The sequence below is a fragment of the Amphiprion ocellaris genome, chromosome 24, assembly GCF_022539595.1.
Source record: "Amphiprion ocellaris isolate individual 3 ecotype Okinawa chromosome 24, ASM2253959v1, whole genome shotgun sequence".
Classification (NCBI taxonomy): Eukaryota; Metazoa; Chordata; class Actinopteri; family Pomacentridae; genus Amphiprion; species Amphiprion ocellaris.
Window position 1 is genome coordinate 9,823,118 of NC_072789.1, and position 23,976 is coordinate 9,847,093.

The 23,976-nt window shown below is 33.6% G+C and overlaps 1 protein-coding gene across 1 annotated transcript; it reads left to right on the forward strand.

The window, feature by feature from the left end:
• Positions 1–804: 804 nt before the first annotated feature.
• On the forward strand, positions 805–22,381 carry LOC111581154 (sodium/hydrogen exchanger 2-like). Its single transcript, XM_023289180.3, has 13 exons — positions 805–1,729; positions 3,422–3,747; positions 5,169–5,306; positions 7,874–8,124; positions 10,340–10,557; positions 11,580–11,779; positions 12,339–12,428; positions 13,593–13,663; positions 13,744–13,911; positions 15,452–15,557; positions 16,662–16,778; positions 16,848–16,941; positions 17,491–22,381. Exons 1-13 carry the CDS (start codon positions 1,441–1,443, stop codon positions 17,883–17,885), a joined length of 2,463 nt encoding a protein of 820 aa, XP_023144948.2. The 5' UTR covers positions 805–1,440; the 3' UTR covers positions 17,886–22,381.
• The last annotated feature ends 1,595 nt before the right edge of the window (positions 22,382–23,976 follow it).

Consider the following 23,976-nt stretch of genomic DNA (forward strand, 5'->3'; position numbering starts at 1 on the left):
GTTGTCATTTTAGAGCAGAATTATTTTTATAAATCAAAAAAATTTGAAATATTTTATTCTTAGTAGCTGAGGATTATTGTCATCGTGGTTGATATTTTTTTGTAATTAAAAAAAATAATGTTCACAATTAATCCTGAAGCAACTGCCGTAACTTAATCTGTAAATTATTTTCTCTGTCGATTAGTTTGGTCTGTAAAATGAAAAAGTGGCACCAAAAAATAGTGCCACTCGATATCTTGGAATAGAGGGAAACATTTTGTTTATTTCAGAAAAAAAAAACTGACAATTCGTATTGTAGGTTATTAACCTTAATAATTAAATTAGCTTGGTAAATTTAAAATAATTTATAATACAAGATTTTAACTTTTAAATAGTGCTGTCAAATGATTACATTTTTATCAAATTAGTCTCATTTCTCTTTTTTATATATATATATATATATATATATATATATATATATATATATATATATATATATATATAAAAACATTTACACATATATGTAAATCTGTAAATTATTCCCTCAATTGATTATTTTGGTCTGAAAAATGTCTGATAATGGGAAAAAAAAGTTTATTACTCTTGTCATGTTGGAATTGTGAAAAATGTTTTGTGGATTTTAGAAAAAAAAATGTTATTGTAGGTTCTTAATCTAAATAATTAAATTAGCGGGCTAAATTTAAAATAATTCACCACTTTTCAGTCCTCAATGTACATGATTTGTCTTTTAAGTACCAGCAAATATTAGTAGAATAACGTTTTTTTTTTTTGCTGGTTTAAATAAAGTACAAATAGTGTCATTTTTAAAGTCAAAGATATTTCATTTAATTTTTTTTTATTATTTATTATTTTCTGGTAAAGAAATATGTTTTTTCGTGATTTTATCTATTATTACATGTAATTTAACATTATGTGTTGATGTTGTACGGATTCTCATACATGTAGAAAACATTTACTTATATTACACATCTCTAACAGTGTTTTACTGTTTTTTGTTGCTTGTTTATGTCATTTTCAGGCAGAACAAACCTTCAGGTCTCATATAATTAAACCTCTGCTGCCATCATGTGGATTTTTCCCACAGACTCCAACGTCTGCGTTTCACAACTTCTCCTCCAGCCGGTAATGTGAGTAAATGTCTGGTTTAAACTGAGTGGCAGCTCCAGATCTTCAGCCTGTTTCCTGTCTTTCAGAGTGAAGCTGCTCCACCCAGCAGCAGGACTCACCTGGTGAGGCAGGTTGAGAACAGGTGGAACCAGAACTGAGCTGCAGCTTCTTGTTCACGCTCAGGAAGTTTGCTGCTGTTTCTTTGAGGGATTAAAGTGACGTTTTATCACATTTTATTGACCGAGGATTGGACTCTACTGACAAATATGTGATCTCTAAACCTTAAATGGAGCTGGCTGTGCAGGTTTTTGATAAATTAGACTTTTTTCTTTGATGTTTCAGGAGAGTTTTGAGCCTAAATCAGTGGAAATGGGGAGACTTCCCTGCCTCCTTCTTGTCCTTGTGCTCTGCTGGAGTTTTGGGAGATGTGAGCTCCAGGATGAGAAGCCTCCGTCCAGCAGCATCCCCACCGTCAAGCCTCTCCACGATGAGCTCAACCAGCCCCAGGCCTTCCCTGAGGAGCAGAGGGCCAACCTGCCCGTCTTCACCATGGACTATCCCCGGATCCAGGTGCCCTTTGAGTTCACGCTCTGGGTGCTGCTCGCCTCCTTCGCCAAGATCGGTGCGTTGACAAAACTAGGAAACACTCTCAGGTGTAGAGGTCACCACAGTCTCCTCATACTTCCTGTCTTCCCTCCAGGTTTCTACAATAAAAACAAAGAAACATTCTGGCTTAAATGTAATCAAAATATGTGTTATTTTTCATTAGCAACCTTTATTTAACCAGGAGAAACCCCACTGAGATTAAGAACCTCTTTTTCAAGGGAGTCCTGGCAAAGATAGGCAGCAGTAAATACAAAGCACAGTTACAAAGTTACACAGTTAAAACACCATTAAGACACTAGCAAACAACAAATAAAAAGATTAAATTTACAAGTGAATTGTTTATGAATAGTGTCATACTATGGTTAATTTTTTTTTTATAAAAGAATGAGCTACTTTTAATTTCAGAAAATATTTTTTTGCAGATTAATATTATTTTTTTCTGTTAATTTTACAAGATAATATCTGTAATTAAGCAATACAGGGAATATTTGGAGAAAAACAGTGCTACTATGTAAATTAATCATTTTTCCTGTGCAAGCTGTGACATGTAATTTAACAAAACTAGAAAAATTCATAAAATTACAATTTAAATATTATTTTTAAAATTGTAATTTTTAAAAAAATAAAAGAAATACTTTTCATCAGTTCTTAATATAGATATTTTTTCTTTTAAACAACACCCAATATATGTAAAATAATGATATTTTCCTTCATAACTTTGTGTCTCTGTGGTCATTTTGTGTCTTTTTGTCTTAATTTTGCATCTCTTTGTGGTCATGTTTGTCTCCTTGTGATCATTTTGTGTTTCTGTAGTAATGTTGTGTCTCCTTGTGATCATTTTGTGTCTTTTTTGTGATCATGTTGTGTCTCTTTGTGGTCATTTTGCTTCTCTTTTTGGTCATGTTGTGTCTCCTTGTGATCATTTTGTGTTTCTGTAGTAATGTTGTCTCCTTGTGCTCATGTTGTGTCTCCTTGTGGTCATTTTGTGTTTCTGTAGTAATTTTGTGTCTCTTTGTGGTCATGTTGTGTCTCTTTGTGGTCATTTTGTGTCTCCTTGTGATCATTTTGTGTCTCCTTGTGATCATTTTGTGTTTCTGTAGTAATTTTGCGTCTCTTTGTGGTCATGTTTGTCTCCTTGTGATCATTTTGTGTTTCTGTAGTAATGTTGTGTCTCCTTGTGATCATTTTGTGTCTTTTTTGTGATCATGTTGTGTCTCTTTGTGGTCATTTTGCTTCTCTTTGTGGTCATGTTGTGTCTCTTTGTGGTCATTTTGTGTCTCTTTGTGCTCATGTGTCTCTTTGTGGTCATTTTGTGTTTCTGTAGTAATTTTGTGTCTCTTTGTGGTCATGTTGTGTCTCTTTGTGGTCATTTTGTGTCTCTTTGTGCTCATGTTGTGTCTCTTTGTGGTCATTTTGTGTTTCTGTAGTAATTTTGTGTCTCTTTGTGGTCATGTTGTGTCTCCTTGTGATCATTTTGTGTTTCTGTAGTAATGTCATTTTGTGTTTCTGTAGTAATGTTGTCTCCTTGTGCTCATGTTGTGTCTTTGTGGTCATGTTGTGTCTCCTTGTGATCATTTTGTGTTTCTGTAGTAATGTTGTCTCTTTGTGATCATTTTGTGTCTCTTTGTGGTCATGTTGTGTCTCCTTGTGATCATTTTGTGCCTCCATCTCTTCTTCTGTCTCCGGCTTTCTTCTGGTCTCCCTCCAGGTTTCCACATCTACCATAAGATCACCATCTGGATCCCAGAGTCGTGTCTGCTGATCTCCATCGGTCTGGTGGTTGGAGCCATCATGCACTCAGTGAAGGAGGAGCCTCCGGCGGTGCTCAGCTCCAACGTCTTCTTCCTCTACATGCTGCCGCCCATCGTGCTGGACAACGGCTACTTCATGCCCACGCGGCCGTTCTTCGAGAACGTGGGCACCGTGCTGTGGTACGCCGTGGTGGGAACCCTGTGGAACAGCGTCGGCATCGGGCTCTCGCTCTTCGCCATCTGTCAGATCGAGGCGTTCGGGGTTCAGGACATCAACCTGCAGGTCTGTTTGTCTGCTCAGAGGTCAGAGGTCACAGCTGGAACATGTGGTCATTTTGTTTTTGTAGCCAGTTTGTGTCTCTATGTTGTAATTTTGTGTCTTTCTGAAGTCATGTCATGTGTTTATGTGGTCATTTTGTGTCTGTTTGTAGTAATTTTATGTCTTTTTATAGTCATTTTTGTTTTTTTGTGGTTGTTTTGTGTCTCTTTGTGATCATTTTTTGTTTCTGTAGTAATTTTGTGTCTTTTTGTTGTCATTTTGTTTCTCTTTGTCTTAATTTTGTGTCTCTTTGTTGTCATTTTGTGGTTATTTTGTGTCTCTGTGTTGTAATTTTGTGTCTTTCTGAAGCCATCTCGTGTTTTTGTGGTCATTGTGTGTCTCTTTGTGGTCATTTTGTGTGTCTTTGTGATCATTTTGTGTCCCTATCGCTTCTTGTGTCTCTTCTGGTCTCCCTCCAGGTTTTGTAGTTATTTTGTGTCTGGGATCATTTTGTGTCTTTTTGTTGTAACTTTCTGTCTCTTTGTGGTCATTTTGTGTCTCTTTATAGTCATTTTGTGTCTTTTTGTGGTCATTTTGTGTCTCTATCACTGCCTTGTGTCTCTTTGTAGGTGTTTAATGTTTCTTTGTTACTATGGTGACGACCATCCAGGTGTTTCTGTGTTCTGAGGGTCGTCAGCTGATTGAGCCACACTTGAGCTTTTCTGACAGCAGCAGTTTCCTCCAGCAGAGTTTTTGGGTTTCTTTGTTCTAATTTTGTGTCTTTCTGAAGACATGCAGTCATTTGTTTGTTCATTTCTGTCATTTTCTGAATTTTGTAGTTGTTTTGTGTCTTTTTGTTGTCATTTTGAGTCTGTTTTTGACCACTTTTTTGTCCATTTTAACTTTTTGTAGTCATCTTGTTTCTTTTTACTCGCTTTGTATCTATTTGTATTAACTTACTGTCATCCTTTTCCGTCTCTTTGTCGTCAATTACTCCCTTTTTATTGTCATTTTCTTCTTCAGTGTAGTGTGTTTGTGTGTCCTTGTTATGAATTTTTGTGTCTCTCGGAGTTTTGAGAATTTTTCAGTGAGTATTACTTTCTGTAATCTTTTGTTTTGTGTCTTTTTGTCGTCACTTATTGTGTCTCAGTCGCCGTTTTGCATCTTTTTAGACTCACTTTGTTGTTCTGCAGCCAGTTTGCGTCTCTTTGGGCTCATTCTGTCTCTTTTTACTTGATTTGTTGTTATGAATATTCAGTTATTGATCCTTCGCAGGACTTCTGAGTGTTCATTTTCTGTCTCTTGGTGCTTGTTTTGTGTCTCTTGGTAGATATTTGTTCTTTCAAAAGGCAAATTTTAAACACCTGCAGCTCCTTAAAATGATTCCAATGCAGCACCAACCATCAGTATTGATTCCTAGGAGGATAAAATGTGTTTGACTGCAGGAGAACCTGCTGTTCGCCTCCATCATCTCGGCTGTGGATCCTGTCGCTGCTCTCAACGTGTTCGAGGACATCGGAGTCAACGAGCAGCTTTACATCGTCATTTTTGGAGAAGGACTCTTCAACGATGCCGTCACTGTGGTGAGCGGAGATTTATTTTGTGTTATTTAATCAGAAAACAGAGATAATCTACAGCATTAACGTCATCACAGAAGCCTACAAATTGCTGGTATTTCATTCTATACTAGTGTATTGAAAAGTCTCCCTGATGGTTTTAAAATAAATATTATTTGAGTTATTATTTAGTTGCACAGCTGATTATTATTTATCAAAAGTATAGATTTTTATGTAGATGTAGTTTACTGTTTTGTTTATTTGTTTTATTTATTTTATTTTTACTCTTAATATAATAGATAATTTTCATTTTTTATTAGATTTTATTTGCATATTTTATTTAGCATAAAAGGAGAAATCTACAAAATACTAGTTAGCAAAATTATTTACTATTTACTATATATCTTAATATTGGTAATTTTTCTTTGAAATAACAGGAAATATTTGTAAAATAATAACATTTTTGGTCAATTAAATATAGGAAAAATAATCCAAATTGTATTTTCAAATGTAAAAAAACAATTAATTATTTATTTTTATGATACAGGTTTTTATATTTTTGCTTTGTTGTAGTTTTTGTGTTCTTTTAGCTGCTAAGATGTAAATAAAAATATTTTATTTGCAATTTATTATAAAGTAAAATGATCTTTCACTGTCCTTCAGTCCTTAGCATATTTTATTTTAAAATATTTGTGAAATTCTTAAATTTTTGTAGACTGGCTTTTAGTGTCAACATGTAAATATTATCTGGAATTTAACAAAACGAGAAGTAATAAAATTTGTTCCAAAAGTTCCAGTTAAAAACATTTTTTGTTGTTGTTTTTGATGGTTAAAATGTAAAAGTTTTCATGTAGTTGTGGAGCAGAAAAGCAGTTTGTTGTAGAATCATCAGAGTTTTTTTGGCTTCATTAAGAGACTCTTTGACTTTCAGCTCAAGCTGCGCATTTCCTCCCTCAGATTTGTAGAATATTTGTGGAACCGTTTCTCTGCTCGTTTCCTCTCAGTCCAGTTTGACCAGTTTGTCTGCAGAGCAGGAACAATAAACCTGATGTTCTTCGGCTCAGTTTCACTTGAAGTTTCAGTCTGTGTTTGTTTGTTGCTGCAGATCGACCAAATATTTCAGGATTGTTGGTTTAAAACCTGCAGCCTGACTTCAGGATTTAAAGTGAAACTGAGCTGCAGACTTTGATGAGAAGAACCAGTTTATCAGCTGGTGAGAGGTTTCACTTCACTGGTCACTTTGTGTTTTTCAGTGGAAGAAATGCAGTTTGTTTGTCCTAATTAGAGGAGTTGTTTTTTTTTAAACTCGTGTATCTTTTCATGCTCCTTCACACTTCAACACCGCTAAACATTTACACATTGCCCAGCTTTATCTACTTTAAACACTGTAAGCTACACAAACAGAAAAGAATCATCAAATGTTCATCTTTCTGACGGTCCCTGAACACATCGTCTGTGACGTTTGGTTCCATGAAAATCAACCAAAAAAAGAGTTTAAAACACTGACATATTTGTATAAATGCAGAAATCTTTAAGAAAATGTTGGCAAAACCAAATTATTTACTGCATCCAGATTCTGTAGAACACAAAAACATCTTAAATATTAAGATTTGTGAGTTGTGTGCAAAGTTAACGCAATTGTAAATTATTGCTTATCTGCGAAATCTCATTGAAAAATTTGTCAAATATAAAGTCATTTAATCTAACAAGATTCTGTACATAAATAAATAAAACTGACTGAATAAATGAATTAATGAAAAGGTAATTGAATGAATAAATAAAACTGACTAACTGAATGAATGAATGAATGACTAAATAAATAAATAAAACTGACGAATTAAAGAAAGAAATAAACAAGTAAATAAAACTAACTGAATAAACAAATAAATAAAACTGACTAAGAGAACAGATAAACAAATAACACTGACTAAGAATAAATAAGTTCATGAATAAATAAATAAAACTGATGAAGAGAATAAATAAATACAGTAATTCATTAATAAATAAATTCATGAATAAATAAATAAAACAAACTAAGAGAATAAATAAATAAATAAAATGGACTAATTGAATAAATAAATAAATCTGACTAACTAAATAAATAAACAAATAAACAGATACATGAACAAAATCTGTGCTCTGAATTTTCATAATAAGATTTTTTGTGTATATGCAAAAGAAAAAAAATGGTGATTTAGAGTTTAGCCTAATATGTAAAATAAATAAGTTGTATTAAATAAATCTGAAGTATTTTTTAAAATCACATTTTATCAGCTGACATTGTCATTGATTGATTACAGAAAATGACATTTAAAATTATTTTAAAAAATACTTTTTTTTCAATAAATAACATATTTTATGATTGCAGCCTTTTAAATACAAAATTTGTTGCTTTTCTTAACAAAAGTGGAATAATTTTAGTGTTTTTAAAGGTTGGGCTGTGATGATTTAAATGTTTTCTCAGTTTTTGTTCAGTATAGTTTAGTTAAGTGTACTCACTAGGTTTTAAAGTTTTAAACGCAGGACTCTGACAGTATTTGTACAGCTTTTCTTTCATTTCTTGTCTGCTGATCTTGCCTCTTCTTTCTCTGCAGGTTCTCTACAGCATGTTCTCCTTCCTGGCCGACCTGCCGGTGGTCGAGTCCGTCGATGTTTTCCTGGGAGTCGCTCGCTTCTTCGTTGTGGGGGTCGGTGGCGTCCTCTTCGGCCTCCTGTTCGGCTTCGTGGCAGCGTTCACGACACGTTTCACCCACAACGTCCGTCAGATCGAGCCGCTGTTCGTCTTCATGTACAGCTACCTGGCCTACCTGGTGGCCGAGCTGTTCGCCATCTCCAGCGTCTTGGCGTGAGTTTTGCTGCTACATCTTTTCTCACTGTGGATTCATTTTTCTCTGCAATATAAAGTCCTGCACCTCTATAGAAACAGCACAATATGCAGTTATTAAGTTTACAAAAAATGCTAAAATTATAATCAACTTTTCAAAGTGTCCACAGGTGTTACCAAAAATTAAAAAAATATTTCTTTCCACACATTTTCCTCTCTACTTTGTGTGAACACTTCCTGCAGTTCAACCGAAAAGTCTCTGAATTTTTGTCACATGACTGTTGGGCTCAGCTTTATTACTTAATGGTTTCCTGGTTGCATGAAAAAAAACGAATTTTTTAGTTGTTTTATAGAATCTCTTCAGAATAAATGTGCAGTACGATGCAATTACAATGACAGAAATCATGAAAAAAAAGATTTTATATGTAATTATTTTACTAAAAAACAAAACAAGAAGCACATTCAAACATGTTCAGCATTTTTGTGACTGTCAACAGCTGTAACCAACACTGGAACATGAAACTGTGACTAAATACTATAAATGTTATTCATTCTATGTTCTGTGTAAGCACAGCCTGCAGTTCAAACCAACACTCACAATTTTTGTCATGTGATTATTGGTCACAGATTATTACTTTACGGCTTCTTTTTTGCACTGAGGAGTGCGAAATTTTTTGTTTTTTGCAAAATCTGGTTCAAAGAAACTTTTCATTTTTGCCGATTTTTAAGTTGCAACATGTATAAAAAACTTATTTTGTGAAAATTTTAAAAACAGAAACACGTCACACATGAGTAGTTCAAAGACTGTAAAAAACTTTAAAATCTCAGAATTATTTCTGTTTTTACAGTTTCTGGCTCTGATAAATTGAGTCATTTATGTGATTTTTTTTTTTTTTTTTGTTAATTTTATTTTAAAGATAAGACGTCTTTCAAACTTGCCAGAGCAGGTTTTGTGGTGAATATATATCATATTATTGGACCATCATTGAAGAAATACAACATTAGTTTTGTTTTTTTAATATTATTTTCTATTCTATATAAATATATATAGCTAATTTTCTTCTATATTTGGGTTTATATATTATTATCATTATTATTTACATTTCTTAGTTTTATTTTATTTGTTTTATATACATAAATATTTTTCTTTTTGTTTCTTTCCCTCATTTTCTTCTATATTCGGAATTATATATTATTTATGTTTTTTAGTTTTATTTTATTTTGCAAATTTTTTTCTATATTTGCTTTATATATTTTTTTGTTTTTTGGGGTTTATTATTATTATTAGTAGTAGTAATAATAATAATAATAATAATAATAATAATAATAAACAATATCAAAATTTTTTGGTTTTAATTTCTTTCTTTCTTCTTTTTTCCCCTATATTTTGGTTTTACAGGGTTAAACCAAAGACCAAAAGATAAATAAATTAACTAAAATTAAATAAAACACTAAAATTATTTTATCATAATGACATTTAAAAGTTAAATCTGGAAAATTTTGATGAATATATTGCATAAAAAATGTCTTGCATGTCTTTTCCTTCAGGTTTGGATTAATTTTCTCCACCAAGTAGAATAAGACAGTTTTGTTCTTTTTCCATCTGCATTTATATTCCTAATTTTACTACAGTTTACTAAAAGCTGCTTTGCTCTGATCAGTAACAACAGATAACGAGGCTGACAGTTAAACTCCTCCTGAAGCCTGAACTTTATACGACTTGCACCAACTTGTTCCTCCACATAGTTTTCTAGCTTCACAGTGACATGAGAGGAATCACATGATTCAGTTTTATGAATGAAGTGAAAAACAGGCGACTGAAGTAGGCGGGAAATAAAGGTTTCAGAGCAGCTGAAACACACCCAGATTGAACACCCACTTAATAATAAATAGTAAATATGAGAGTAAATATGTAAACGATGTAGTGTTTGCAAAAGTTTGGTTGAATTTACACAGTCTGTTCACTTTAATCCTTTGTTTAGTCCTTATAAGCAGCAGTGTTTAAAATAAATGATGCATAAAACATGTTTTCTAGGTATTTTTGTAAAAATGTGACTAGAACTATTTATAGCAACAGCGAAAACATGTCCGGAATGAATGAATATTTGTCAAAAAGAACTTAAAATCTGCGCAAATTAACTTCAAACCGGACCAAAATTATTCTAAATATGTCCAAAGTGACTTCATATTTGTCGAGAACAATTCAAATTGTGTTTTGTAATTTTTATTTGTGCAGTATCATAACGTGTGCCATCACCATGAAGTACTACGTGGAGGAGAACGTGTCCCAGAGATCCTGCACCACCATCCGTCACGTGGTCAAGATGTTAGCGACCGTCTCCGAGACGCTCATCTTCTTCTTCCTGGGTGTGGTTACCATAACGACGGAGCACGAGTGGAGCTGGGCCTACGTCCTGTTCACGCTGCTGTTCGCCTTCGTCTGGAGGGGAATCGGTGGGATTTATCAGATTTACCAGGCTTCTAAACGTTCACTGGAGGGAAGATTTTAAAGAAGTTCTCCTTTTTATTTTGTGGAAATTTTCTATTTTTAAAAAAATACATGAAAATATCAAGAAAATTTCAAAGAAATGTGAATCGAATGTAGCGTAAAACAACATTAAATGCCTGTAGCTGTGATTTTTACCCCAAAAAATCCACTTTTTTCCAAAAAATGTTAGATTTTTTTGATAAAGTGTTATTTTATAAAATATATATTTATATACAAAATATTAAATTTAATGCTGTAAACAGTTTTCTAAAATTAGATGCAATCAGGGACAGTAAATAGACAAATAAGAAATTTATTATCTACCTGATCCACTGTCAAAATTATAGTTTTACAAAAGCTTTTTTTCATTAGAATTTTTCCAAAAATAATTAAAAATCTGTATAAAATAATTACAAATCTCAATTAAAAAACAAACTCGTTATTTGTCCAAAATCATTCAAAGTCTGCACAAAATAAAAAAACATGTACAAAATCATTAAACACCTGTTAAAAATCATTTAAACTCTGCCTAAAATAATTAAAAACTTCTTCAAAATAATTCAACATCTGTCCAAAAATGGTTAAAAATCCATTTAAAATAATTAAAAAATTTTAAATAAACAAAAAATATCAATTGAATGAACAAAATCTACATTAAAATTACAAAAATATATATATAAATTCTAAAATTTGGGCATAATTGTTTTTGAAAATTTTAGTACACTAAAGGATTATTAATTTTTTTTAAATATAAATTGACATATTTGATGTAAAAGGCCATAAAAGACTGTTCTTTATTTTTTTTGAAGACATATGACATATATTTTGCACATTTATTTTATTTTATTTTATTTATTATATGTATAAATATGAAAACCAAAACAGAAAATGACTGTATTTTACATTAATTTTGTTGCCCCAGCTGCAGGACTATTACCATTTTATTTATTTTAACATGAAATTCTTTCTCCTGTCTCCTGTCCTGCAGGGATGCTGGTTCTCACTCAGATCATCAACCCGTTTCGAACCATCCAGTTCAACTTCAAGGACCAGTTTGGTTTGGCCTACGGAGGCCTGCGAGGGGCAATCTGCTTCGCCCTGGTCTTCACTTTACCCGACAACATCAACAGGAGGAACCTGTTCGTCACGGCCTCCATCGCCATCATCATCTTCACCGTCTTCATCCAGGTGAGATGGAGACGCCTCATGATGTCTCACAGGAGAGATTTAAAACGGCAGAATTAAAACAAATCAAACCGAGGAACACTGAAGTTTTCTTATTGGCTGTTAGCTGTCCTCTGCTGGACAACGATTATTTCATTTAACCAAGGTATAAAAGACAAATAAATCATTGGTTCTTTAATATATATTTCAATCTAGTTCAAAAATTATTATTGTTAAGTGAAGTTTATTTATTGTTTCAGAGTTCAGAAGATTAAGGAAACACACTAAAAATCAAGATCTGTCTAAAATTATTGAATATCTGTTCAACACACACACACACACACACACACACACACACACACACACACACACACACACACACACACACACATATATATTCAAAATAAATCAAAATAAAGCAAAGTTAAATAATAAAGCATTGCATGATTTTCTCCTCACTATAAACATGTCATTTACTGAGTTTAACCTCCTTAAAAGTATTTTTTCTCCTGCTTGTGTCAGATGAAAGTGGATTTCTGTTTCTAGAAGCATCTAAATGTTCAGTTTCCTTGTTGCTCTGCAGGGAATCAGCATCCGTCCCATCGTGGAGTACATAAACATCAGGAGGACCAACAAAGACCTGAACACCATCAACGTGGAGGTCCACACCAGGGTGAGTTCTTCTTCTTCTTTCTTCTTTCTTCTTTCTTCTTCTTCTTCTTCTTCTCTGGTCTCTGCTGCCGCCTGCTGGACAATAACTGTTATTGCATGACATTGCTACATAAATGAAGAGAAAACATGAAAAATTGTGCTTGAAATATATGATGTACTGTCTGTACTCAATCTATGTTTGAGGAAACTAACATTTTATAGATCAAAATATATGAAATGTCAGTTAGAAAACATTTCTACAACTTTTTGTGAAGCAACTGCAGAGATTTAGCAGCAGAATCTGCAGCGTCTCTCAGCTTTGCAGTGTTTTAAAGTGAGTTTCTGTTCTTTTTTTACCTCCAGCTACAACATAACAGTTTTAATGAACTCTGAAAATGCAGTTTTTAGAGTAAAATCTACTTTGCATTAACTTCTCATCAGTAATCAGACACAATGCAGCATTTAGACACTGAAAAGTCAGATCTTTAATTAATTCAGGAGTTGTGGAGACCAAAAGTGGAGCTAAAAGAGGCTAGAAAATATGTTAATGCTGGAAATTAGCTACCATACATTACACATACATTTCCTTTTGATTTAATAGATAAAACTGTTGAACTATAGTTTAAATATTAGGAGCATATTGGTGAAAGTATTGACTTTTTTATATTAAATATTTGAAAAAATCATGCTAATATCACAACAAGATCAATAAAATCGTAAAAATTGTTTAGAAATGTACATGTATGACTTAAAAATACATATACATGTATATTAAAAGCTCACCAGTGGAACATTTAGGCACTAAAATGGGTTGGTGGAGACCAAAATGAAGCTAAAAGGGTCGCAAATATGTTAAATACACTATTAAACTATAATTTATCAGTAGCATATTAGTGGAAGTATTCAAACAGATTTTTTTTAAATTTTACTTTTTTCCTATTTTTTACTATAATAATATCACAAAAAAATTAAAGATATAAATTGTGAATTTACACGTATATTGTAAAAAAATATATATATTAAAATGTGTCAGTAAACAGTGATGGAACATCTTTGTACTAAAAAGTCAACGAAGTGGTGGAGACCAAAAATGGAGCTAAAATGACTAGAAAAGTATTAGAATTTTTAAAAAAATTAGGTGCCATATAATGTCACACATATTGAATGATGCTTTTTTCCTGTCCAGATGATGGAACACGTCGTTTGTGGCATCGAGGACCTGTGTGGTCAGTGGAGTCACTACTACTGGAAAGACAAGTACGCTCAGACCTTAAACCGTATTTAACAAAATAAAAGCTCGGTGAAGTGGAATCTTTACGTTTTCGTGTTTGTTTCAGGTTCAAGAAGTTCAACGATAAAGTTCTGAGGCGGATTCTGCTGCGAGACAACCGAGCCGAGTCCAGCATCGTGTCTCTCTATAAGAAGCTGGAGCTGCAGAACGCCATCGACTTACTGGATACGCCGATGGGAGATCTGAGCGCAGCGCCATCTATCATCTCTCTGCAGTAAGGCGCCTTCAAAACCTGATTTATTTTATAGAACGCTTCATCTGCTGGTTTTTCAGAGCAGGGACAGAGTGAGAAAGCAGGACTATCAGGAATAAGGCAGCAACAATTTCACATTTTAGATTAGGATTTGAAAAATAATTGACATTATTTTAAGTGTTTTTGTAAATACTGCAGAGTAAAGTCACAATATAGTGTAAAAAACAAAAAAATCTGACGTACATATTTTTTCCTTTATTTAACTTTCCAGATTAAATGAAAATATCAGTAAAATGAAAAAAAAACAACATAGAAGGTAATTTTAATGTCTGACATAAAATTACATTAAACCCCTTAACTGTGAGTTTACAAATAATTTTTAAAAATTTAAGAAAGGTTTTTTTTTCTACAGGAGAATCTAAATGAATTTCAATATTGAATTTTTCTTATACATGTAATTATTCTCCATTAAACACAAAAAGTCATGTAAATGATCTATTAAGACCATAAAATATAGTTTAATTTTTCTAAATGATAATTTAATACATGAAACTGTTACATTTAGGTTTAACAATGTAAATCTTGGTCGTATCCTTGTAGAAATACTGATACAATATATTTCTGTATTTTTTAAAATTTATTTATTTGTATTATTTAACCTTTTTTAAAATTTTTTTTTTACATGGAAGTGCATTGGGACCTGGCCATAATACAATAATATTAATATAAAAATAGAATTTTTCCTTTTTTTCTGTATTTTTTGAAATATAACAATATCAATAAAAATTCAAAAGTACACTTTAAATTTACAGATCAAACAATTTAATCATGTAACTGTGTATTATTATAAAATTTCCTTTATTTAAAAAAAAAGTTATTTAATTTGACATCAACAGCAAAAATACATTCACAAATGTCATTTCACAAATTTTACGTTTTATTTAAAAGATTAAATTCAAGTTTATTACTGTGTAAACACATTTCTAAAATTAAATACATTTAGCACAGTGTGCATATTTAATTATCTTAAATCTAGTATTATATATATCTCTGATTTATTTATTTTTACATGTGTAAATATCTTTTACTACATGTTAAAAAAATAAAAATAAATACATATAATCTCACGAAAAAAATTGATGTTTTCTGTTTCAATTTTTTTGTATTATTAGGATTTTTGTTTTTACATTTTTTAATTTGACAGTGTATGCTACCATATGCAGTTACAGGCTACAGTAGGCTTATATGTATTATTTATTGTTTATTGTATTAATATCCAATCTCAATCTTTCTCAGTGACAGCTACAACAGCAATGAAACTATTTTAAACCTTTAATAAACCTAAAATTTTGCATCCAAACAGCTTCACAACCCACAGCTGAAGTGGTTTCACATTAAATCTGTGTGTTAGTGAACAGAATGTATTGATTTTATTCAGGTTGAGTGTCTCTGCTAAATGCATGAAGCGTTTGCTGTGAATCTAATTGTGCTGCAGCTGACGAAGCATTTTTCCATCTGCTCCTCTTAACGTCGCAACTTTACATTTGCTGTCTTAAACCAGCGACGAGAAGAAGGAGGCGGCTCGGCCCAAGAAGAAGTTCTTGGCCGCTGACGTGAGGAAAATGCACGACATCCTGTCAAAGAACATGTACAAGATCCGACACAAGGTACCAACACGCTTCAGCTGCATCAAAACTGTCAGGAAGAGGGAGGTTTGATTTAAAATGCTCCTAAAATAAAGTGAAATGTGGTTTAGTTCTTATCTAATCCATCAAATACAAGTTCAGATATGTTTAATTGGAAAATCCCGATGAAGCTCTGAAACAATCAAACCTCAGATGGTGGAAGATGAATTAAATTGACTGAATTTAATAAAGCAGGACATTAGGGTTAAATGGAAATTACAAGCTAATGAAAACACTGTTAAATGTTTTCACTTTATCTTAATTTCCTTTCGCTTTGTCTGTCAAAACTCTCCATAAACTTCTGTTTTTAACAGTTATTATATTATGATTCATTTTTTTGTACCAGACAGCAATATAACTACAATTTACTGACCTGTTTTAAGGTGAAATGAGCTTTTCAGACTAAAACGTTGCTTAAATAATGTTTTTGCAATGTCTACATTCACAACCAGTTCATTCATGTATGTTTTTCTGAGAATGCAGACTGTATTTTGTTGTGATTTCTGCTCAAATTCATTCATGTTTCTGCTGGAATTCCTGGAATCATCCCTATATTTTTATTACTATTAACAAATCCTAGGTTAATCTGATGTTTTTTGGGCTCGAGATGTCTGCTTTCACCTTTTTAAAAATGTATTTTGATCCCATGAAGCAGTAAATTCTACTCAAACTGGTACAAATAGGGAATTCGTTGGGGACTAGTTTTAGTGATGGATTAATAGTCTTTTGGGGCATCAGGATGGTGTAATTTGTTTTAATAATAATAATTTAAAAAAAAAAAAGACCAAATGCTTAAATTATTTGTTGATGTTTAATGAGACCTGTTGATTTTAAAATATATGTAATATTCACAGTTTTATCAAGTCTAATTTTGAAATTTTACGTTTCAAAAATGTCCAAAAAATCTGTGAAACAAAAAGAACAATTCTGTTAAATTACTTTTTTTTATCAGAACAAATATAAAGATAAATGACATATATAATGATATAACCTGTATTTTTTTATTAATTTTGTTCAGACTAGTCACTCTAAATAATAATGTAAGTCCCAACATTTACTACAAACTGTATTTTCTGTGTTTTCCAGACAATAGCCTACACCAACAAATATAATCTACCTGACAACAGTCGAGCCAGGGAGATTCTGATTCGCCGCCATGCAAGCATCAGACGCAGCCTTCGACCTGGAAGTTTCCGAGAGCTGGTGGGTTTCAGGTTTAAAGAACGTCACACATGACTTGTTCCCTGTTCTCACCTGTTCCTCCTCTTTCAGGGAGAACAGAACATCCCCAGATCTCAGAAGTATTACTCCCTCCAGCCTGGAGGAGACCTGGAGTCTGCGTTCGGCCTCAGAAGACGAAGTCACGGTGAGATTTGTTAGTACTGATGGACTTTGTTGTTCCCTCTGAACCCTAAAATCTACCTGTGGTTTTCAAAGGCATGTTATCATTAACAGAAACGCCAAAATTGCACCATTTATCAACAAAAGAAACTGTGAAAATAGAACAATTTAACAGATTTTCAGTTTTCTGACGGTCTTTGAACTAGTCATATGTGATGTGAGGTTCAATTGGCAAAATAAACCAAATCTAATTTAATCACTTTACACATTTCAATTAACAATTTTTGAAAAATATACCATTTGCTCCAACTACATTCTGTCAAAACCAAAAAATATTGAGCTCCTTGGTGCAACTGAGAAGCCACTAGTCACTTGGCTATGACCAACAGTCACGTGACAAAAATTCAGGGACTTTTCTGCAGGCAGTGTAAACAAAAACAAATTTCAAATATAAGTCATAAAACATCTATTGTTTGTGGGGAAACCGATTCGTTTTGCTTTTTCAGGAGCAAAAAATGCTAAGAAACTGCTTGAAGTTCAAAATGTTACAACTGATCTTCTCGTGTGTTTTCAGCCGGTGATGAGGTGGATCGAGTCTCGGCTCGCCTCCAGGCCTCCGGTGTGTCTCCACGCTCCTCCTCCCGCTCTCTGGTGCCCATGAGGAGGCTGAACACCATCCAGGAACAGGGGGGTTCGGGGAAGAACGTTGTGGACCAGGAGGCCTCTGGAGGTCGGTCCGGTTCCAGCCTCAGAGGCAGGAAAGCTCCGGTTCCTGCACCCAGGAGACGCAGCTCGGATCGGGAAGACGACTCTGAACCTCCAGGAAGAGGGGAGGAAGCGCTGAATCCTCCCCAGCTGCCTCCTGCTTCACGCTGGGTACCCGAGGACAGAGACCCCCGAGAAGATGAGGCAGGAAACCCACTGCTGAGACACTCATCACAGACATCTGGAGGCTCCGCCAGGTTATGACTGAAAGCAGCCTCACATCTGCCTTTTAGTAAATATCAAAACATTTTGTTCACCGTTAATGACTGGAGAAAATGAAACTCTGATGGTCTGTTCACAGCAACTATGAGGACTGGTCCGAATGGCTTATTTATGCTCTTTTCAAGCATATTTACGTCATTACACTTGTTTTATTGAAGCCCTAATTTCATTTACTCTCAGTAAGTCCAGTTTCCAATCACTCAGGGTCGTTACTATGTACTTTTAACATGTTTTTAACAAATTTTGTATACATATTTTTGCAATGTTAAAGTTATTTACATGTTTCTAAAGGGAATTTTGAGCTTTGTTTTTATTAAGTTGGCAAAATTTTAAGAATTAGACTGCTCCAGAGGTAAGGAGGGAGGTGAGAGGAATTGAAATCCTGACGTTAAAGTGAAATATTTGGTTTGATTAACGAGCTAATTTTATTAAGTTGCATCAACTTCAATCTATTTTAAAGAAACTTTGGTATAAATTACAACATTAAGTTCATACAACCTTATTATGTCAACTCAACCGATCAAAACAATGCCTGCAACTTAAGTGCTTTGCTTAAATCACCAAATTAAACTAAAAAAGCTTGTTAACCAGCTTCCACTTGAAATGTTTGCATCATAACATACATTTTTTGATCAGACATGCAAGTCTTGAGTAGGCAATAAAGAATAAGCATGTATTGTTTACAAGCAGCTACTTTGATTTTTTTTAAGCACAAAAATGCTAAAAGTTCAACCATTTGAATTTAAATGCAGCTTCCTTCCATCTTCCACCCATAAATGTTAATTTAACATTAGTCCCAGTTGTGTTCTATTCAAGGAAACATGGCAGTAATAGCAGTTTTCTGCAGCTTTAAGCGGATTAATGTGCAATTATCTGAGCTGCCAGTCAGGCTGAGGCATCATGGTCATTTCATGGTGAAAATACGTTAGAAAAAGAAATCTAATTCTGCTTTAAAAAATGCTAATACTCGATTTTAACATCCCTATCCAATTAAACAGATGGCAGCAGCGTGGTCTGTACAAAGAAGACAGTGTTGTGATAAAATTAGCAGCAAGTAGAGCTCAGAGTTTGAGCCAATGAGTTGGTGAAATTAACTTTATTTAGCAAGAAAATTGACCTAAAGGCTGGAAATGATTACAAACCTGGACCAGACAAAAGCAGCCATTTTCTAAATCTTCCTTCAAACCATAGCAGCCAGAATTAGCCGCCGCAGCTCTGCTAAGCTTAAAATCTGTATTCAAGTATTATGTTAAAAGACAAAAATCTAATTATAAGATAGTTTAGAGGACAGCGTCTTTTATCTATCCTTTACAAAACCAAAAACGAGCAAAAATCTAAAAAACTAGATTCAACAATCTGCCCCAAAGCGAGCTACAAACGTTAGCATGTCTGGCTAACTAGCTTCCTACATCTGTTGAGCTACTAACACAAACCAAGGGTAAGTTTTGAAATAACTACATTGTTTTGTGGGGTTCAGGTTAAATTTTTAAAAATTAAGCTAAACAAAAAGCCTGTTTATAACTTAATAACACATTTTCTCTGCTGGTTTCAAGCTGGAAATGGATGCTATTCGCTATATCCATCTTTAGGCTGATGCTAGCGGCTATGCTCAGCGCTACTGGATTTAGGTAAGTTGACTTTCCAGTATTATTAAATTTTGTTTTGTGTTCAAACACCCTGATTAGTCCCCTTTGTTAATGAAATTTCTCTTGTATTATTTTGTCAAAATATATTTGAAAATATGAGCAATAATGCAAACATGTATGCAAGTATGCAGCTAATCCACATGTAGCTTTAGCCTCCATCTTTTAGCACAATATCAGAATTGTACTGTAAACCAGGCATATGTTTAGATCCCTGGGTTCTTTTTAAAATGAAATTGACTGGAAAGGTTTAAAAAAAAATGGCTAAACACAACAACATTAATCATAAAATTGTGAAGATAATGTTAGCTACAGCTGTCAGCTAAGCTTAAGATGAAAAATATGAAATAAAAAGACTGCTTTGATCTGCCTGTGTTTGAAATGGAAGACAATTTGTTTTCAGTAACAGATATAACTGATTATATTATTTTTCTTTTGCCTCTATGTATTTAAGTGAGAATAGAGTCGGAGGTGTGGATATCTGCACCTAAATTGTAGATATTTGTAATGAAAAACTAATTGAGTAAAAATGACATCATTTGTCTTGTAGGAACGTTATTCTGGATATGTGAAAAGACTGGAAAAGCTGAATTATAATCTGCAATACATATACATAGCTATTAAATGTAAAAGCACATTGTGCTAAAAGGTGTATATTGTACTGCAAAAACTCACATTATAGCAGAAAAATTACTTGTTTGCCACCCTTTATCCATATAATATGCTGTCCTTATATTAATAGAATCCGACCAATTTATGTTTCCTTCATAATGCATTTGCTGCTGCAAATTGGCTCTACGTAAAGATAATTTCTAGGAGACAAGCTTATAAAATCAATAAGAAGACACTCATCTGTGCTTTCAAATGATCTTCTTAGGAGTGTAGCATCCATTTTTTAAATTTGTTTAACCTTCAGTCGAATGTGAAATGATGTAACAGAGATGTGGATCCAGTAATATCAGCTGATGGAGTAACATTACACCATTTAAACAGAGCATTTGAAACCAGCCAGGGGACCCACAGGTGCTATTAAACTCAGGAAAGAGGAGATCGAGCACAAAACACTCCCCCTTGTTTGCTTTAATGCCCTCTTTTATTAGTTCATTCGACTCTCTGATGGCCTTCTACACCCAGATAATCTATCAGAGTTTGTGTCTCACAGGAAGCATAAACTATAAATATGTTTTTGTTTCTTAAAGGTGCATCAAGGAGATTCTACTTGAAATTCAGCAAAATCTATCACAACAGCGTGTTCAAAATTAGATTAAAGATGCTTTCTGGAAATTAAAATGTGCAGGAAGTGTTTAAAAGTGAGTGTTTCAGTGAAATTGTGCGTAGAACGGCTCAGATTAAATAGAATAGATGTGAGCTTTTATCATGATGACAGCTTGCAGTGGTCTTTACTCTGATTTCTGTGTAAATCTGCTGTGACAGGAAGCCTTGAACAGCAGACAGTCGGTATCCCTTTATGAACTAAATACACAAGTTCAGCAGCAGTTTATAAACCAACCACAGGATTTGACCTTGACCTGCTGTGTTTCACTGATATAGAAGGAAAATGCTTACAAAGAGGCACAAAAATACCACAAAGAAGCTGAAAATGACAACAAAGAGAGTCAAAGTGACAACAAAGAGATGCAGAACAGACACAGAATGACAGCAAGATTTAAAACTGCTACAAAAGATTCACAACAATCACATAAAACATAGAATAACTACAAAGAGATATGAAATAGTTTTAAAAAAGTGAAAATGTCTACAGCAAGATTTGATGACCACAAAAGAGTTGAAAACAGAAGCAAAACATCAGTACAAAGATGCAAAAAAAAATGACAGATATGCAAATTGAAGGCGAGGAAATTTAAATTGACTGCAAAAAAATGCAAAACAAAAATTCACAGCCACAAAAAACAACATTAAATGGCTACAAAGACATGCAAGATATCCTCTAAAAGACACAAAATGCCCACAGAGTCTCACAAAAGGAAAACTACTACAAAAGTATGCAAAACAACCATAAAGTAATGCAAAAAATAACCACAAAGACATGCAAAATGACAACAGAAAGATGCAAATCAACTGCAAAGCGAAACAAAATCTCCACATAGATCCAAAGTGACCAGAAAAAAAATGAAGATGCAAAATCACCACAAACCAAAAAAGAAGTGAAACACAATCCCATTGACAGAAAATGACTACAAAAAGTAACAAAAGAACCACAACAACATGCAAAGCAACGGCAGAGATGCAAAATTATCACCAAAGAAGCAGCTTAACCACAAATAGAAGCAAAACAACCAAAGAAAGATCCAACATAACCACAGAGAAATGCAGTATTACTTTAAAGAGACCATAAAAGAAGCAAAACAACCTAAAAAATTTCAAATGGACAACAAAAGGTGCACATAAGAAACATAAAATAACAAATAAAAAATAACAAAAAAAACCCCCAAAGGATGCAGAACAACCAAAAAGCAACGCAAAAACACAAAACAAGCATTTGCAAAACAACCAAAAAAAGAAAATGAACCACAAAATAATGCAGGCTAAACCCAAAGAAATGCAAAATGACTACCATTTTTCACGTCGGGACTGAGTTTGAATCGACTCATTACAGCTCTGCTCTGGAAAGTGTTTGTCTTGATTACTGCACAGCTGCTCTAATGAAAGACGCTCCACTGGATCGGCAGCGTTTCATTGTTTACTGAAAATCAGTTCACTATGAAATTAAATGTGATGAAGGAAGACAAAGACCTGATAAACGCACAAACTGGGAATGTTGCTGTGTGTAAGATTTCTGAGTTGTGGAGATAAATGAGCCAGTTCGAGCTAAAATGAACTATGCTTTGTGTGTTTTGTTGGCTTTAAAAGTGAACATTTAAACTAAATGTCCACCAGGTTATATCATTTATTACTGGACTACAGAGAAACTGTGTCAAGATTTCTGCTTTTAATTGAATCATTTTGTTAAAACAAAAAGCTCCAGAAAGTATCAAGTATCTGACACATGATCAGAGCATCGCGAGGGAAACTTCTGCAGTTTTAATGATGCTTTCAACTTTTTGAGAGGCTTTAATTACATTTTCTCAAGCAATTACAGCAGCAGAACGGGATTTTCTCACAGTGCTGTTGTGGGATTTTTCTGGATGCAGGCATTAGAATTTGATCCAGTGTTGATCCAAAGAGAAATGGGCTTAATGAGCATGGTCATGTTCACATCTACTGCAAAGTGAAGGCTCAGAAAAAGAAGAAAAACAACATTTTCTGGCAATATAGGGATGAAACGGCTCCTCACTCAGAAATATTATCACAAAAAGACTAAAATGACCATAAAAAGAAGCACGACAACCACAAAAGGTACAAATTAGTCACAATAACAAGCAAAATAAGCACAAATAAATGAAAATAAACCACAAAAAGGTCAATTTAATCACAAAAAGAAGCAAATCAACCACAAACACATGCAAATTAACCACAAAAAGAAGCAAAACATCCACAAAAGATGGATGTCAACCTCGAAAAAATTCACTACGTAACCACAAAAAGATGAAAATACAGAATCGATCGGTGCCAATTAATTAAAAAAGGTGCGACTAAGCCAAAAAAAAAAACCGAGTAAAACAACCACAAAACTTTTAAAAACCACCAAAAAATGCAAAACAGTCACAAAAAGGTGTAAATCAGCCTAGAAAGACACACATTTAATCACAAAAACAACCACAAAGAAAGAACACAAAAATGAACACAAAAAGATGCAACACAACCACAAAAAGATAAAAATGAAACAAAAAGATACAAAACAACCACAAAAACATGCAAATTAATCATAAAAACAAACAAAACAGCATCAAAAAGATACAAAACAACCACAAGAAGTTGAAGCTAACCACAGAAACCATAAAGTGACCTGCTGCTGTGGATGCTGCACTTCTTAACCTTTTCATCTACAGTCAGTGGAAAGCCGATGTTTGATGCGGACGCTAAAAGCTGAGCGCGCTCAGTGGGGGGCTCGGCCATAAATACGAGTCTCAGCGTGGAAAACCTCCAGCTCATCAAACATGGATGAGGCTGGTGCATTTTTAATGGAGACAACAGTTTACTGTAACGAAGAGCAGCGAATCTGGGAAGACGTGGAGATTTAACGTCTGTCAGCAGCTGATTGACGAGCTGCTTTATTACACAAACACACGCCTGACGCTGTAAATAAACCTCATTAACTGTGACTGATTACACCTATTGTACCTGAAAACTCTTTGATGCTCCAGTGGGAGGGTTTCTAGAGACTGAAAGCACAGGAAGTAGATTTATTTGTGTCCCGCAGCAGTAATTAATCTTCAACTTCTACCATTTGAAGATTGATAAATAACTGCAGGATGTTAAAGATTCATTTGAATTCAAATTTAAATCTTATTCTGGCTGGAACTGACAGA